The sequence below is a fragment of the Filicampus tigris genome, chromosome 6, assembly GCF_054856515.1.
Source record: "Filicampus tigris isolate MCC_2025a chromosome 6, RoL_Ftig_1.0, whole genome shotgun sequence".
NCBI classification, from domain to species: Eukaryota; Metazoa; Chordata; class Actinopteri; order Syngnathiformes; family Syngnathidae; genus Filicampus; species Filicampus tigris.
In genome coordinates this window covers 27,050,575-27,068,256 of record NC_141222.1, presented here as the reverse complement: position 1 = coordinate 27,068,256, position 17,682 = coordinate 27,050,575, and the positions used below count along the sequence as shown (strand labels likewise).

At 38.2% G+C, this 17,682-nt stretch overlaps 1 protein-coding gene across 1 annotated transcript; it reads left to right on the top strand.

The window, feature by feature from the left end:
• The first annotated feature begins 7,252 nt into the window (after positions 1 to 7,252).
• LOC147146539 (arf-GAP with dual PH domain-containing protein 1) lies at positions 7,253 to 16,964 on the top strand. The gene is made up of 11 exons (XM_086032973.1): positions 7,253 to 7,549; positions 9,962 to 10,092; positions 10,177 to 10,268; positions 10,591 to 10,673; positions 11,460 to 11,572; positions 11,914 to 12,060; positions 12,150 to 12,233; positions 13,026 to 13,088; positions 14,009 to 14,080; positions 14,910 to 15,138; positions 16,100 to 16,964. Exons 1-11 carry the CDS (start codon positions 7,471 to 7,473, stop codon positions 16,126 to 16,128), a joined length of 1,122 nt encoding a protein of 373 aa, XP_085889099.1. The 5' UTR covers positions 7,253 to 7,470; the 3' UTR covers positions 16,129 to 16,964.
• Positions 16,965 to 17,682: the final 718 nt, after the last annotated feature.

Genomic DNA, 17,682 nt, shown 5'->3' with positions numbered 1-17,682 from the left:
CATATAAAAGGAGCTTTTCAGCAGCTGACTGTCTCCGAGCCGTTATTTCCGTGCATGCCGACACATTGGTGTCGGTGTCATGGTTCTAGGCAGCACTCAAGCAGCAGCAGAGGGGCAACAAATAGTTCTCCTCGTTCTATTCAGCGCTATAGCAGCAGTTTTCCTCAATTAAAGCGCATTTACAGTACAAAAAGTCCTGCTTGTTCTACTCCTAGAAAGCTAGAAAGCAGCAGCAAGAGCATCATTTTGGAGACCTTCAGAGACTCGACGGTGCGAACTAAGCAAATTATCCTACCAAAAAAAAAAATAGTTCACCTAATTCTATACAGCACTCGAGCAGAAGTAGCGGTATTCTGAAGAGTTTAAGATACTTGCTGGTGCAAACTAAGCACTTTTTTTTTTCAAGTCCTACTTCTAGTAAGCACTCGAGCAGCAGTATTATGGCGCGCTCCACGGACAGATACAAAATCCAAAGACAGTAGGCGAATACGTGTCCGAAATAGACCTTCTAGTTCTTGTCATCACTTGAGCAGCAGCATTTTGGACAAATGGAGAGGCTTGCTGGTGCAAAATAAGCAAATGTATTGGGTAAAACATCCCTCCTACTTCTCGTCAGCAATCGTGCAGCAACAGAGATTGCAAAAAAAATATATATTGTCTTAGTTCTATTCAGAACTCGTGCAACAGTAACAGCAGCATTCACAATTTTATTTTTTCAACTTCCTGGAACATTATTTGGATCTCAATTTCGACCAGTCGCAACTTTTAACAAATCTCCAAGTTTACAGATATCATCACTCTTCATTGGTGCAAGAAATGCTGAATAGTATCTGAAGACAGCTGTTTTTTTGGTTTTTTTTGTGTGTTTTTTTTTTTGTATTTGTTTTCTTATTAAAGTAATCAGTGTGTGATTACAAGCCGAGAGGTTGAGTGGTGTGCCGCAGAGAAAGCCGCTTAATATGCGCGGCACCATCTAAAGAGGCGGGGCCGTGTAATTAGTGTCCCAGCCTCCCCCGTCGAGCGTGCCGCAACGCTCGAGCGCCGATGTGAAATGAGGCGCGACAATGAAAGAAGGTGCTGGAAGGCTAAAATAAATGCCCACATTTTCTCACGGTCATAAAGTCCCAAAGCTGCTTTAATTGAAGTCCAACAAGGATGATTTATTGGTCAAAACAGCCCTCCTAGTTCTAGCCAGCACTTGAGCAGCAACTCGAGCAACAAAAGATTACCTAGTCAGTACTCGAGTAGCAGCCATCTAGAGACTTGAAAATGTATTTGTCAAAAATCGTCCTCCTAATTGTATTCATCACTTGAGCAGCAGCGGTAGGACCAAAAAAGAATTACAATAATTAGGGATGTAACGATTCACTCAAGCCCCGATTCGATTCGATTTTCAATTTGCAGTTCCCGATTTTCGATTCGATTTTTGCTATTTGCAGGGCAGCCCGGCCCCTATCCCCTATAATTTATTCTTAATTTTATCCATGTAGTTTCAGTTTATCATTTTTCATAAGCACTCTCATTTTCTTTTTACTCTCATTTTCATTTCATTCGTTTATTCTCAGTTTTTGTTAACTCAGTATCATAACCTTGCTCTGAGGCTCCTGAAACTTCTGCAATTGAATTTCAGCACACTCACAATGGATTGACAAGACGTAACACTAACATTTTTTTTCCTTCTCTTTTTTTTTTTTCTTTCCACTTTTCTTTTGTGTGTGAGCAAGAAACCGTATTGATCTTGAATGCTCTCCAACCCAAATGAATTGACGTTGTTGGCAAGAGTGCTGAAAGGAACGACAAGCTGCCTTTGCGACACGTCCGCGCGGGCCCCCCCTTTAAGCCTGCTTGATAATGCCGGGACACGCCTGCCCATATGTGAGCTCCGCTTCCATGTCCTTCATTTCCACTCAAGCGCACGCGTGGGACTTGGCAACATTTGGAATTGTTCCCAAAAATGTCAACATTTATACAGCCGCTTGGCTTCAAGCGTCCAATAGCATTTATTCATGTCAGGAAATGAGTCATGGTCACTAAGTTTTTGGGGGTTTTTTTTTGGGGGGGGGGGGTAGTTCCTGAGACAAGCAAACATAATGGATGTACATTATTCGCACCCTCCATCGTGGGTTCACTTCTATATTGCACTTTGATTTTTTTCTTTTTTTGGTACACTGCTTTGACTTGACAGTTTTTTTTAGTTTTTTTTATTTATGTATTTATTTATATATATATATATATATATATATATATATATATATATATATATATATATATATATATATATATATATATATATATATATATATCTTTCGGCATGATTTTTGATGTATATCATGAGATGATATGTTTAAAAAAAACAGGATTTATTCATAAGCTAGGATATTGATTTTATGCTAACTATTTCTTAGATGTTTATATCCCTGTTTACATGTAATAATACTATTATGTAATTTTATATACCCCGTCATAATGAGTGTTTTTGTTGACTTTGTTTTAATTCGATTTATTTTACTTACTTGTTTTGTCACGTTTTCCCTATTTACCTTTTTTTCATACCTTGTGTTCTCATTAGGTATTTTGTTTGCACCCGTTCTCGTCCTTGTGTCGACCAATCAGCTCACTCCAACCACTCGTGTCTTGTCCAGTTGAGCCCCGTTGTCTCGTCAGTTTGCTTGTATTTAGTTCCCTGCTTTCATTCAATCTTTGGCAGTTCTTTGTTGAGGTTGCCGTCATGTTAATCCAGTTTTGTTGTTTTCCGTGTTCGTTAAAACATTCGGGCCCTCTACTCTCCACAGAGCAAACATTGCCGGTTGTGACGCACGTTTTTTCGGTTTGAATTTGAGGACGTGGATTATAATCTTTATTTCGGAATTCGACAGGAACTAGTGCAGTAAAGCTAGTATAAAAAAAAAACCTCTTCTCCTAGTTCTGGTCGGCGCTCAAACGGTTTCACCTGCAGGTGTTGGGATGTGACGGAGAAAAAAAAAAAAATCACTCATATTTTTCTAACATTTTCAGCAAAGCAGAACACATCCAGTTAAGAGGTCTCTACTTCTCACAGGTCTAGTCGGTACTCGAGCAGCAGCAGCAGCAGCATACTAGCCCCGAGTTTCTCGGAAGTGATGACAACAAAATCTTTTTATTTTTTTCCCACATTTTCAGCGAAGAGGCGTGACATGTCTAGGTAAGAAAGCTCGTCTTCTCGTGATTCTAGTCAGCGCTTGAGCAGCAGGAGTTGACTAGCCCCCCATTTGCTGGGAAGTTCTAATCCATTCATTTTTCACATTTCAGTGCAAGAAGCTTGACATGTCCAGTTAAGAGGTCTCTTCTTCTCCCATGTTCTAGTCAGCACTAGTCTAGTCAGCGGGAGCATACTGGCCCCCAGTTGCTTGGAACTGCTGAAAAAAAAAAATTAATTCTTCACATTTTCAGCAAAGCATTGCATGTCCAGGTGGAAGTTCCACCCTTCTTATAGTTCTGGTCATCAGTCGGGCAGCAGCAGACCGATGATGCTATCGCCGCTGAAACCATCAATTTGTTCTGACTTCTGACACCTTCTAATCATGTTGAATATCAAGTCATGTGTTCCCGCCTTCCCCGGATGAGTGAGTGGAGTATCATCCCCCGCTCTGCTGCCTTCACGCTCCAAACGATGATTGCTTTGACAACCGAGCGCGCTTCACGTGGTGTTTACGTCGTCACGGTGACGGAGACCCGCCGCTCGCCGACAGCTGCCAGTCAAAGTCAATCGCTCCGCTTTGTTATTTGCCTTCGCTCAACACATTTGATCAAGTCATTTCTGTCATCCCTTTACAATGCCCCCCCCCGCCCCCCCGCCCTCCCCCAAACATCAAGCGTGGCTCCATCCATGTTTGACCAACATCTACAAGCTCTCGTTTAATTGGCCAAGTTTGTCATAAGGTCACTTTCCTGCCGTGTGTTTGACTTTTGAGGTCGAGAACTTTCCGGAAACCCCAAGTGATCCCACTGCATTTCCTTCCACTTTGGAGTCTTTTCCTCGTCTTTTGACCGCGCGTCAGCATCACAAAGCTGGCTCCAAGGTTGTCCCAAGGTGACGCGGTTGTCAAACGGGTCTTTTCAAGGCTTGAAAACCTCATTAGCGCTCCAAGGATCAAGCCTGGCAGATGTGTGTGTGTGTATATCTATATCTCTATATCTATATATATATATCTATATATAGATATATATATATAGATATATATATATATATATATATATATATATATATATATATATATATATATATATATATATATATATCTATATCTATATATATCTACATCTATATATATCTATCTATATATATATCTACATCTATATATATATATATCTATATATATCTATATCTCTATCTATCTATCTATCTATCTATCTCTCTCTCTCTCTATATATATATATATATATATATATATATATATATATATATATATATATATATATATACACACACATCCTTGCAGTTTACTGTATATGTATTTATTAATATAAAAGTATGATATCTGCTTTAAGGCTCAGCCCACTCATACTCATCACCCCCCAAGATGACAACCAATCGTTTGCCATTTGCGTTACATAAAGAGTGTGAAAGAAAAAAAAACAAAAAACATTTAAAAACAGAAAAAGGTTCCGTCTCTCACGGTGAAAGCGGATAATCCAGAGGGAAGATACCTCGGCAGTGGCAATTTATTCATATTTTGTATTTAATAACGGCTGACATCAGAAGTTTTTAACCAGCGTTAGCTGACACTCAAGCAGAGTATAACGAGCGAGACAGGGAAGAATAATCAAATCGTTTCCTGAGAGTGGAAACGCTGTGACAGCTCATTAAAAAAGGATTTTTTTTTTCTTAATTGAATACATAATCATGTTTTTAAAAATCTGATCTGGCAAATGAAAGACAGGTTTGATAGATTTGAGTCTTTCATCTGATGGCATGTTGCTTCACACTAATGATAAGATGCATTTAGTTGGATGACATTTCATTGATGGAAAAAAAAAAGTATTTTATTTAGAGTTAATTTTTTATTTTATGAATAAATAAATATTTTTTTTATTTAGACTTTTAAATAAATATAAATATATATATATATATATGTATATATATATATATATTTTTTTTTTTATTTAGACTTTAAAATGGCCATGTACAATATATCTTTTTTTTTTATGGCAAATTTCCCTAACATTCCAAATTGAAAATCTTAATTCATTAGTTTTCAATGACATGCTCGAATCCAGATTTGATCCAAAATTAGCATCAATGTAAAAGCCCGACAAAAAAATCATTTTCATGCGCTTCATCCGATCAGCTTTTTGTTGTTGTTTTTTCTGGCATTTCGTAACCTCTTGCCCCTTCGGACACAAACTGAATTCTGCATGTGGATGAAATCTGACCTGCGTGAGCGCTCCCGAGAGAAATCTGTCTGCTCGCCTCGTCCCGGTCATTTCCACTTGAGCCAGTTGGGCCAAAATGAGATTTGTGGGGAAGTGGCGCTGGCGCTGGACCTCGTTAAAGCCACCTCCACCTTTGCCCTGCCCGCTCGCAGGCGAGCCCTTGCAAAGGTCAGATGGAATTCTCACTTCAACAACACTGGCAAACTTCAACCCTGGAGGAGCAAGTGTGGAGTTAACGAGCTGTTTTGGAAATGCCGGACGACAGGAAGCTCGAACGCCATGACAGAAAACGATCACGTCCGCGTCCGTTTTAGCCTGTGTTGCTAACAGCCTGTTTTTTTCATTAGAGTTGTTTTTTTATTTTATTTTGACTGCCATTGTTCAAATTTGGTTCGTTTTACAGGTGCAGCGATTAATCGGCAAGTATTCGATTATGGCATATTTGTAGTTGGTTTGCTGTTTTTTAATAGATATGCTGTCTTGGCTGGGCTGTCCCTTTTATTTTAGTCATGCTTCTTTCAACTTCTCTCTTTTTTGTTTGGGCAGTTTTCGGTGAGATGTCTTGTTTTTTTTTTAGTGTGTCTCTAATTCTGGAGTCAATGCGGTGTGTTTTTCTTTCCACATCGTGTTTGTGTGCATTATCAGACAAGCTCATAGTGTTCTCAAAAATGTATTACTGGATTGCAGTCCATTTACTTTTTTAATGATATAAAACGTTCCTCCTCATTCCAATGTCTTCATTAATAATGTGACGACACTTAAGATTTATTTATTTATATGCGCCACGCTAACACCCTCGAAGTCCAAACGTGATGCACTGTTTTCCTCTATTGGCCAAATTTAGTATTACATATAGATTTATTTTAGCCTCACTTAACTTTTGGGGTACTTTTGATGATTTTCAAAATGTTTTCTGCTGTCAATTTCTATTTTATGAATGAAAAATTGTTTATTTGTTTATTTATTGATTTTTATTATTTTTATATTCGCACTGTTGCCCACCCAAGGGCTGGTGCACTTATGCTCACCAAGTCCCATTGAAGTCTGTTTTTTTTAGATATTATTACTTCTTTATTAGTCCATATATATATATATATATATATATATATATATATATATATATATATATATATATATATATATATATATATATATATATATATATATATATATATATATATAATTTTTTTTTTTTTTTTTTTTTTTTTTTTTTTTGTTATTTGAGGATTTTTATAGATTTTTTTTTTTCGGGACAGCACCAGAAGAAAAATGGAGGCCCTTGGCCAGGATAATTATTAGGACGCCTTACCTCCCAAAAGTATTGATATATATTTTTTTATTTATATTTCTTTTTTTAGGACCTTTGATGCACCGTGTGCAGTTTATTTGTGCATTTTTTTACATTACATTTCATTTTTAATTTATTTAGAATTGGCACTCAAAAGCAGAGTGCTGAGTCCACTGGCGGAGATACGGGCTTGTTTGAGGCCAAATAATTGACTTTCCCCCCCCCCCCCCAAGGATAAAAGTCCAACCCCGCCACTGACCGGGTCCAACTCGGGTTGTTCGGCCCGAGAGACGCATAAGCTTGGACAATTATACTCACCCAAGCCACCTGCCCGACAATAATTTGATTTTTTTTTTCCTTCTTTTTTTTGTTCTTTTTTTTTATCTTAGGTCCTCAGATGCAACATGCGCGGTGGCTTTTTGCACAATCATGCAGAAGGGGGGAAAAAAAAAAACAAGTCTGCACAACCCTTTGCAATTTACTTCCTCGTACAGTATCAGGTTACACACACACGCACACACCTTCGCGAGCTGCGTCACTGGTGGAATTTACACACACCGATTGTGTCTCTCCAGCATGGACGCGCTCCCCCAATGAGGACTTTGCCATCGTGTTTAGTCCAGTCTGAGGCGCACATCCGGCGGGGGAGCCAGGAGGAGACACACCTTGGAGGACCCCCACCCCCACCCCACCCACCACCACCACCACCACCACCATAATTTATTTCTCTCCGCCTGCTAGTAAGAAGAAGAGCATTCCATCTGCCCGCCATGTCAATGTCCACTCGGGCGCTCCGGGAAATCCTGCAGAGGGCGGGAAATGACACCTGTGCAGACTGTGGGGCAGCAGGTGAGAATGACATTTACTTTACAAGACATCTCACTTTGTGTCGCTAGGTGCGTGCGTGTCTTTATGTCGGGACAAGTCATTTTAGGGTGGGAAAACGTTTTTTTTTGGGGGGGGGGGTTTATGATGTGGAAGCTCCAAAAGGATTTGAAGTTGAACGCAAGTCCCGACACGCTGCACACGCCCTCGGCCTGTTCCGCTTGTCTGTGTTGGCATGCAGAGGGAGCTGCGATTTTCTTTCAGAAACGTATTCAAGAAGAGATCAAAAAGGAGACGGTGGCAAAACGAATACAAGCTTGCTTGTGGATCAAAGTCCAAAACATCAGAAAACAACTTTTCCTTAAAAATGGACCCAACCAAACCAAAGCCAAACCATGCTCGGGGGTATGTGGATTCATTGGCGATTTCGTTTTAGCCGAACCAATAAGACTAACACACTTCTGTATAATAAATCTGAAATCGTCTATTGCAATACAGATGAATTTATTGCTTGTGTCTGTTTAAAAACACACGGGAAGAAGACCTTCTCAAGATAATCGTCTAGTAAATCACAATTGCAATGTTGAGGGGGGGGGAAAAAAATTGTAATTAGATCATTTCTCAAAATCGTTCAGCCCTCGTGCATTTATGACAACAGCATCGTTCAAAATGTTCTCTTTTAAAACAAATCAAGTGGAAAAATGCTGGGGTACGTTATCACAACTACAATCTTGTAAAAAAAAAAAAAAATTCAGAGTTACCGGAAGCAAAAATGCCGTACGACTACAATCGCTAGCCCATGAGTATTTTATGGTAAGAACACCCAAAAATATGCGATGTACTTTGCAAACTGGACCATGTCTAACTTTGCTAGGATATATTTCCATGACAATTTTGTTAGAAACACAATTTTCCAAAGGTGCCACGCAAGGTGATCAAAGTTAACAAAAACTAACAAAATTTGCTAAACCAAAATTGAAAATAACATTCTTCTTCAATTAACTTCAAATAAAAACAAGAGTACTTTAAAAAAAAAAAAAAAAAAAAAAAACCGAACTGAAACTACTTTCTATATGAATAACACCAACTGAAACAGCGAAAATATTCTTCTTCTTTTCTTTCTTTGCAAATTCATTTCATACATAAGCTTACCGGTTTATTGTATTGTTATTTTTGGTGTTTTTAATCCAAAACTACAATAACCCTGGCGCAAACGTGTAAGCGAAGCATGCCGAGAAGATCGCAAAAAAAGACATTTGGGATGTCTTGGCAATGGAAACCACCCCAAAATAGGTCGACTTGTAACAGAACCAAGCCAACCACACTCGGCTACGTTGACGTGACAAGACTAAAACAGTGCTTTGAGAAAGTTTTCACACAGTTGAAGCATGCTGAAAAGATCATGAAAGCAATATTTGGTGAAGCTTGACAATGGAAACACTAAAAACTATGTGCTTGTAAACATAACCATAACGACTACATCTGTTTTTTTTTTTTGTTTTGTTTTTTTTGGTTGTGTCTCCTCTAAAGAATACTGCGTTCTTCTGTCTTCCGAGATAAGAATATGATAAGAATATTTGCTGGCCAGATAAGAACAAGGCAAAGAAAGCCAGTGCAGCTGAAAGTGGAAACATGTTCCCCCACCCATTTTGGCATTAAAAGCTTTGAACTATATTACTTGAGCATTTTCTCAAAAGAATGATCACGGTTTGAATGATAACAACTACCAATACAATCTTTGTACACCTGAGCAGGAGACAAACTAGCTCTGCCTCCTCAATCGATCTCTTAGTTCCTCTCAGGTAAAAGTGCCTTCAGCCAGTCGGCATTTTCAGTGAGAGCAGTTCAGTTTTGGAACACCATTGCTTTTCACATACGCAATGTTGATTCATTTGGGCATTTTAAAAAAAAAAGCTAAAATCATCGCTACTAGATAATCAAGTTTGCACACAAAACCACCAGTGATATGACATTTTCATTTTGATCTTCCGTGCTGCCTGCCGTCAATGTAACTCCGTACATTTTGTTGATACTGCTGTATTGTGTGTGGTTGTTGAGGTGTAATGTAGTGTGTGTTTTATGTCATGTTTCATTTGAACTCATTGTTGTCGTTTTTAGCTGCTGCATTTTAACATCTTGCACAGGGACGAGGGTCGGAAACTAGCTTTATAGCTAAAACCGGCGCATTTACAGAAATGTTGATTAATGTGCACTGTCCCTGTTTAAAAATAAACGATAAGCAAACAAACAAACAATGATTCAGATACTCATCTCAATCAATTGATTTTCAATAGGAAATTCGGTGGGGTACGTCTTTACCAATATTGATCAAATGATATGAAAATGAGCCACAAAATACTACAAATTGCCAGTTCACTTTAGAGGATTAAAATTTCCACTCCTTCTATGAGTTAACTTCCTGTTGCGGTGGCGCAGATCCAGACTGGGGTTCCACCTCGTTGGGGGTGTTCATCTGTCTGGCTTGTTCCGGCATCCACCGGAACATTCCTGACGTCAGCAAGGTCAAGTCACTGAGTCTTTCCCACTGGGAGGACCACGAGGTCCAGGTATGAGTTTTGTCAATTTCTTTGAAATGATGTCCACGCTCTTATTTTGAAGAGACTGAATTCTCTTTTTTTTTTTTTTGTCAGTTCATGGCAGAGAACGGAAACGAGCGGATGAAGAGCAAATACGAGGCCGCGGTTCCCGTCTACTACTACAAGCCGTCACTCAAAGACTGCCAGTGAGAACAGACATTTACAAACACGAATGATAGCATTGATGCTAGCATGCTAACTCAAGATTTAAACTCATTCAATGCCACAGATGTTTTTTTCACGTCTTTTAAGAATCCAGACATTCGGTCACTGGTACGTATTTATGTATTAAAAAAAAAATGACTGGCATTGAATGAGTTTGTGTCCTGGTGGTTCGCCAATATTTTGTGTCACAAAAGTTGTCGATGACAACGGGGACTCTAAATGAGTTAGCGTAACACCTGTCTGATTTCTGATTTAGCGAAGAGTATTTATTCCATAGTGTTGCTTTAATGTGTTGCGCATCAGGGTGCTGAAGGAGCAGTGGATACGAGCAAAGTACGAGCGCAAGGAATTCACCGAACCCGGCAACAAGTTTACGTACGAGGAAGGCAAGCAAACTCACATACATGCTGATGTATTAAAAACCTTAAGGGAAAAAAAAGGGGGAGCGGGAGTGGAGGTTCTATGTAGTATTTGTTTTTAAAAAGAGTTGTGTAGCTGTCGTTTTTTCACAAATGTTAAATTTATTTTGCAAAAAACAACATTATTTTGGGGGGAGATTTAGAGTTATTTGCGAAAACTTTTATTCTTATTCCAAAAATTATTTGTAAAGAAAATTGTTGGCATTTTGGGGGTTGTATTTTTTAGGTAGTGATTTTTTTTAAACAAAACTTTTTATTTCAAATGTAGTATTTATTTTGAAAAGTAGTAATTATGTGTTGGTTGGTTGTTTTTTCATTTTTTTATTATCTTTTTTTCTTTCAAAGAAAGTTGTTTTCAAGTAATGTTTTATCGTGGATATTTTGTCTTCTTTTATGTTATTAAAAAAATGTATATTTTTTTAGCATTAACTCTTAAAAAATAGTTTGATGATTTTTGTGATTTATTTCTGGAGATCTAGTGTTTAGACACATACTTCTTTTTCATTAATTTAGAAAAAAAATGCGTTTTTGAAATTGTATTATTAACAAACATTTTTAGAAGAAATCAACATTTTGGGCAAATCATGTATTTTTGTATGTATGTATTTATTTATTTATGTTTATACTATATATTATATATATATATTTTTTTTTATGCTCCCTTATGAACACAAAATACTTATTGGGTTGACAAAACAATTATTTGGGAGAGAAATGACACCAGTAATGCTAAGTATGACCTTCGCCCTGCAGCCACCAGGGACGGCGTCTTGATGAAAAGGGGGCGGGACAACGGGCAGTTCCTCAGCAGGCGATTTGTCCTCTCCGAGCGGGAGGGCACGCTCAAGTATTTCACCAAACATGACGTAAGCAAACGCTCACACACGCCACATGATCACGCACGCAATAATTTACATGAATCCATTTTTTTCTTCAACTTGACTTTGATTTTTATCCCATAAAATAACACCTATAAGTATTTTCCACAGAAAACAAGGGTTGCTCCCCTCCCCGAAAAAAAGATTGAAACTAAAATAAAAAATTATTTTTAAAAAACAATTTTTCCCCAAAATATTGAAAAAAAAATCTGTGCTCTGAATAGACAAATCCGTGAATTTGTTTTCCCAAAAATAAACAATTTTGTTGCATAGAAAACAGATACCTATACAGTATACTCAGAAGATCTTGTATTGTCTGCCCCCTGCAGGCCAAAGAGCCCAAAGCAGTGATCAAGGTGGACAGCATCAACGCCACCTTCCAACCCGACAAGATCGGACACCCCAATGGCCTGCAGATTACGTACCTCAAAGATTACAGCACCCGCAACATCTTCCTTTACCACGACAGTGGCAAGGTCCGCCTCGGGGTGGCGCTGTAGCAAGCGTGGGGTGGCTGGGGGACCGTGCTTTGGTCCCGGACTAATTCTTCGCCTTGTCCCCGCAGGAGATCGTCGACTGGTTCAATTCCATCCGAGCCGTCCAGCTTCATTACATGAAGGTGGCCTTTCCTGGAGCCACGGACGCAGAGGTCTGTACGCACTCAATAGCACCCACGATTGGCACGAAATTGGGTGGACCTGTCTATCATAACAGGATGTACAAAAAAAAAACAAAAAAAAACCTCTGTAGAACCCATGCGTGAAATTCAACTGGAAGTCGGCCATTTTGGGTGGTTTGCCATGAAAAAATTCATTCGTACCCCCAGAAGTTAGGGAAAAAAAATTAGCCCCCGCCATCGGTTTCACCAACTGGCACGAAATTGGTTGGACATGTCTATCATAAAAGGTCGCACAAAAAAGTCTCTAGAACCCATGCCCGAAACTAAACAGGAAGTCGGCCATTTGGTGCCATTGAAAAAAGATTCAGTAGCACCCTCGGAAAGTTTGGGGGAAAAAAAATCAGCCCACACCACCAGTTTCACCAATTGGCACGAAATTGGGTGGCCATGTCTATCATAACAGGACTCACAAAAAAGTCTCTAGGACCCATGCCAGATATTGAACAGGAAGTCGGCCATTTTGGGGGTTTGCCATGAAAAAATTCATTGGTACCCCTGGTAAGTTAGGGAAAAAAAATCTGCAACCCGCCACTAGTTTTCATACATTGAACAGTTGGGTTTGAATCAGCCATTTTTGTACTACAGAATTGGCCAAAATGAGCCCAAATTTGAAGCTTGTTTTCTAGACAGATGGCAGACTTTAAATTGTGAAGCTTATTTTGCCCACTCCATTGAACGTGGGCATAGCATGGCGCCCAAGGGTAAAGCCGGTTTGGCAAATCTTTTAATTACTGTTGATTTGTGCATGTTTGTTGTTGTCAGCTTGTTCCCAAACTCACCCGCAACTTCCTGAAGGAGGGCTACATGGAGAAGACGGGCCCCAGGGTAGGTCAACTCTGCCGGGAAGACAGAAAATGTATTATGTAAAGAATTTAAAATGTCAAATTAGAAAAAAAATGGAAAAATGTCTATGGAAATGAAAATTAAATAAAAGTAATAATAACAATAGAATTCAACAAAATATTAAACACGTATTCAATACATAAATAAAAAACTCAAAAATAAATGTTTGAATAAAATGGATATAATAATAATAAAATAAACATATAAAAGTAATGCAAAATATGTCTCAGAACAACATTTTGAAAAATGTTATCGAATTTGATTTGCATCATGCTACAATTCAGTACAATTCAAGGATTGTACATTTGAATGTGGAGCGACTCCATGCGCTCACATCGTTTAAATCAAACCTGATGTTCCTATTTAAATCACTTGTCGTTACGCCCCGATTGTCAAGATCATCCAAAGCCATCATCCAAACCCTCCTGATTGCACTCCACGACTTTTCGTGAAAATGAAAATGAAATCCAACTAAATGATGGCTAATGGGCCACCCACGATTGAATCTTGTACAGTAACAAACGTCTTGAATCAGAGATGACTTGCACGTATGGATGCTGACAATGCCTCTTTCAACATGTAGCCTTTTAGAAACCTGAACTGCCACTTAACTCAGACTCGAATTCCCCCACCGTCTCCCTACCTAAATGATGAAAAGACTCCATTATATGGTGGACAAAAATGTCAACACACCAACATTTGCTCCTCCTGTAGATAAAAATTCTTGCCGGTATTCCATTTGGACTTGGACCACATTCGCGCTAAACTCTTAGTGGCGTATAACTTGAGGAGAAATCCTTCTCCTGCAAAATGACAGGACACTTTGCACACTCTAGTTGTCAGTGGCTCATTTTGACCGAGTGTGTTCCGATTGGTGTTTTGTTTTTGTTGTGTTTTGCTAGCAAACAGAAGGCTTCAAGAAACGTTGGTTCACTTTGGACCAGAGACGACTCATGTACTACAAGGACCCTCTGGTACGACAAATACACTGCAGTAAATGATCGTAATATTTTAACTTCATGCCAGTCAATTTGTGGTTTTTTTTTTTTCTTTCCTTATAAAGTGACTTTATTGCTGTAATATTAGAATGCTTTCCTGTAAGTGCACATTTTTCTCACAAAATTACAAAGCAAAAAAGGCAAACATATTTTTGCAAAATTTAAAAATGTGTCCCACAAGATATACCCACAAACTGATTTTTTTTCCCATTTTATCACATTATACAATTCTTCTCACTAATTTCAAATTTTTTTCTCACAAATTCCCCCCAAAATGATCGTTTTGAGGCAATTTATTTTTAAAAATTAATCAACAAATTTAAAAAAGTAAATTTTATCACAAATTAAACATTTTCTTGCATTGTTTTTTTTCTACCACAAAATACACAATTATTCTTAATTTTAAGTTATTCTATAAATATTTTTTATTCAAAAATCAAACACAAATTCTCCCGTATTGCAAACAAATTGTCACATTTTTTTGTTTCGAAATGACAAAAATTGTACTCACAAAGTTCAAAATGAATTCCAGCTCAACATCCATTTTTTTGTAGCAAAATCATTTTTGAAAAACTCTCGTGAAATCAGTTATTCTCTGAAGTGAGACCATTTTTCTCTTCACCAATATTTTCCTTGCTACGTGGAAAAGAACACATTTCGTCATTTCTTCCTGATTTACAAAAATGGTCACAAAACAAAACAGATCCTTGAAAAATACAGAATCGCAAAATCCCAAATATTATTGTTATTACTATTATTATTTGCATTATTTACTTGAGCTCTTTTTCTTGCGTTTTCTTTGCAGGACGCCTTCGCCAAAGGCGAGGTGTTCCTGGGCAGCAAGGAGAACTACAGCGCCTCGGCCGGCCTGCCCGCCGGCACCTACTGCAACGGCGCGTGGCAGCACGGCATCACCATCGTCACACCCGACCGCTGCTTCCTGTTCACATGCGAGACCGAGGCCGAGCAGCACGATTGGCTCAAGCTTTTCAACGACGTCATGAACGCTCAGATGTCCCCCCAGGAGTACACCAGTAAGAACTCTGCCTTGGTTTTTTTCACCCCAAACATATTTTTGTTCAAGAATATGTTCCCAGCAGGCCCGCTAGTTGAAACACGGCATTCTGATTAATATTGCATTTGTGGAATAAGAGTTAAGCAGCAAAATCCACCTCTTTTTAGCCATCTCAGGGGGCGGCCATTTTGTCACTTCTGTCGACTGAAAATGACATCACAACTACTCATGGCTCAGGTAATGACCAATCACGGCTCAGCTTCGGAAAACAGGTCAGCCATGATTGGTCGTTACCTGAACCCTGAGCACTTGTGATGTCATTTTCAGTCGACAGAAGTAACAAAATGGCCGCCTCCAGAGGTGGCTAAAAATGGGTGGATTAAAACACTTATTCCACAAACGCACAAATTCCACAAATTTATCAGACTGCCTTGTTTCGACGAGTGGGCTTGCAGAGAATATGTTTGCGTTGCCTTCTTCTTTAACTTTGATGCGGCCGAACCTGACTGGGACGAGACTATCACAACCGAAAAAAAAAAAAATGTCAGTTGGCGACTCACACGTTATACTCAGCGATTTGATATGGAGCCTGTATAGTCTTTTGAGGCTGTGCGTACGTGTTGTACTTTATCACTTTTATTAAACCGTAAAAAGAATGAGTCAAGGGAAAAGCGGTTTGCTACAGAGGAAGAATAAAAGAGAGAGAGAAAAAAACATGTTTCTGGGTAAGATTACCAAAATGACAGAGATTTTCTCATAAAATTACAAAACAATCATAGATGTATCTTTTGTTCTTGGAAAAACTACCAAATGTTCTCACAAAATACAAAACTAAACCTTTGTTGGTAATTCATATATATTTTTGGCATATAGTTAAAGATTGTGGCAATAGCAAAGATAACAGATGGCAGTCCAGTTTAATCTACTAACTCACTTTGTTTGCGTGCGTGTGTGTGTGTGTGTGTGTGTTTTCTTTCCAGTGGAAGCTTTGTTCAAGCACAGACATTGACCCAGCAGCAGATTGCCAAACAGGATTTTTTTCTTTTTCTCCACCAAAAAACGAAGACTGAAAATAACAAACAGTCCATCGTCTCAAGCATTCAACAGTCAAACAGCGCCATCCAGTGGCGCTTTATTTTTTAATCCTAACCTACAACAAGTACCCAATGTACTTTTGCAGCTTTTTCCATTTTTAACCGATTTAGTTGATTAAAGGTATTTTTTTCATTTTATTTTTTTTTAGGAGGGTTACTCTTTAAAGAAGCATATCCTTGCTGTCATTTTTGTTAAATTTTCAGATTTTATGTGAATGGTGTTTCCGCGTTAAAGACATCGTATTAACATGAAAATTAAAACATTTTCCAAAATTGGACATAAGTGTTTTTCACAGGACAGTGACGATATTGCAAAAAAAAAAAAAAAAGGGGTTGTAAGTAATTTGGGCGGGGGGGGCTTTATTTTTTTTTAATAGTTTTTTGTATTCTGTTTTTCAGAGATTTTCTTTCTGTTTTATGGATTTGTTTTCAGTGTTTTTTTATTTATTAGTTCGTATTTTTTCTCTTCTTTAATTGATTTTCTTTTTTTCCCCAGAATTTCTTTGTCTGTTTTTTTTTGTTTTTGTTTTGTTTTGTTTCTGTTTTCTTTTTCAGTGACAAAAAAAATCCCCAAAACAGACAAAAATACTCTGAAAAACAGTAACTTCAAAAAAAATATTAAAAAATGAAAAGCCCAAAATAATTTACTCTGAAAAAATGGAGTATGTAAATGCAATATGCTCCCGTAACGCTTTCTCTTTTTTTAAGACACAAAATGATTTATAAACAATAAAACAGTTTGTCATCTTAACCTTTTTTTTGTTTGTTTGTTTTTTGTTGTTGTTGTCCTTCTGTGTTCTTGTTTATTTTACCACACTTTCAAAATAATACAAACGCATTTAAACAATACATCCAACATTCCTCGAACACTCAACTGAACCGAATGTTTAAACGGGGAATTCGGGCGGTCCAAAAGTTCCCACCGGTGCTTGTGAGGTGGAGGGTTTGGATGGCGGGGGGGTCAGGGGCATTGGCGGTTTAACACCCGACTGACAAAAAGAACAACAGAAAGGAGAGCAGCAACCTCTCCAACGAACTGAAGAGACATCCGAGAAGTCGGGATCGATCGGGAATATCGGCACGGATGGAGGCAACAATCTGATGTGGTCGTGCGTGACTTCCTCAAGCTTCTCGTGGGACGTCCACACAAGGTTTCTCGTCGTTTTTTTGTCTTATGGTTGTCGTATCCTGACTTTTTCATGGACAGTTTTTGACTATGTTCCTGTCATATTGCCAAGCTCATAACGTTTTCTTGCACAATTTTTTTTTTTTTTAAGATCCCAGTTAAATTATCATTTTTTTCTTGCCAAAGTATGAACATTTTTTTTGCACACAATATGAAACAACTTCTCTCAAAATTAACTTTTCTATGAAAACAAAGCCAAATGTCACAAATGAAGGAAAAATGTCAGGCTTCAGTTTACTCACTGACATCCAACATATTTACATTTTCAGTTCATCTTTTTTTC

What these genes read in the sequence shown, in the direction of transcription:
- LOC147146539 (XM_086032973.1), top strand. Translation starts at nt 7,471, where the DNA reads ATGTCAATGTCCACTCGGGCGCTCCGGGAAATCCTGCAGAGGGCGGGA. An exon ending in TGCAGACTGTGGGGCAGCAG is followed by an intron (nt 7,550 to 9,961) that starts GTGAGAATGACA and finishes GCGGTGGCGCAG; the next exon opens with ATCCAGACTGGGGTTCCACC. An exon ending in CCGTCACTCAAAGACTGCCA is followed by an intron (nt 10,269 to 10,590) that starts GTGAGAACAGAC and finishes GTTGCGCATCAG; the next exon opens with GGTGCTGAAGGAGCAGTGGA.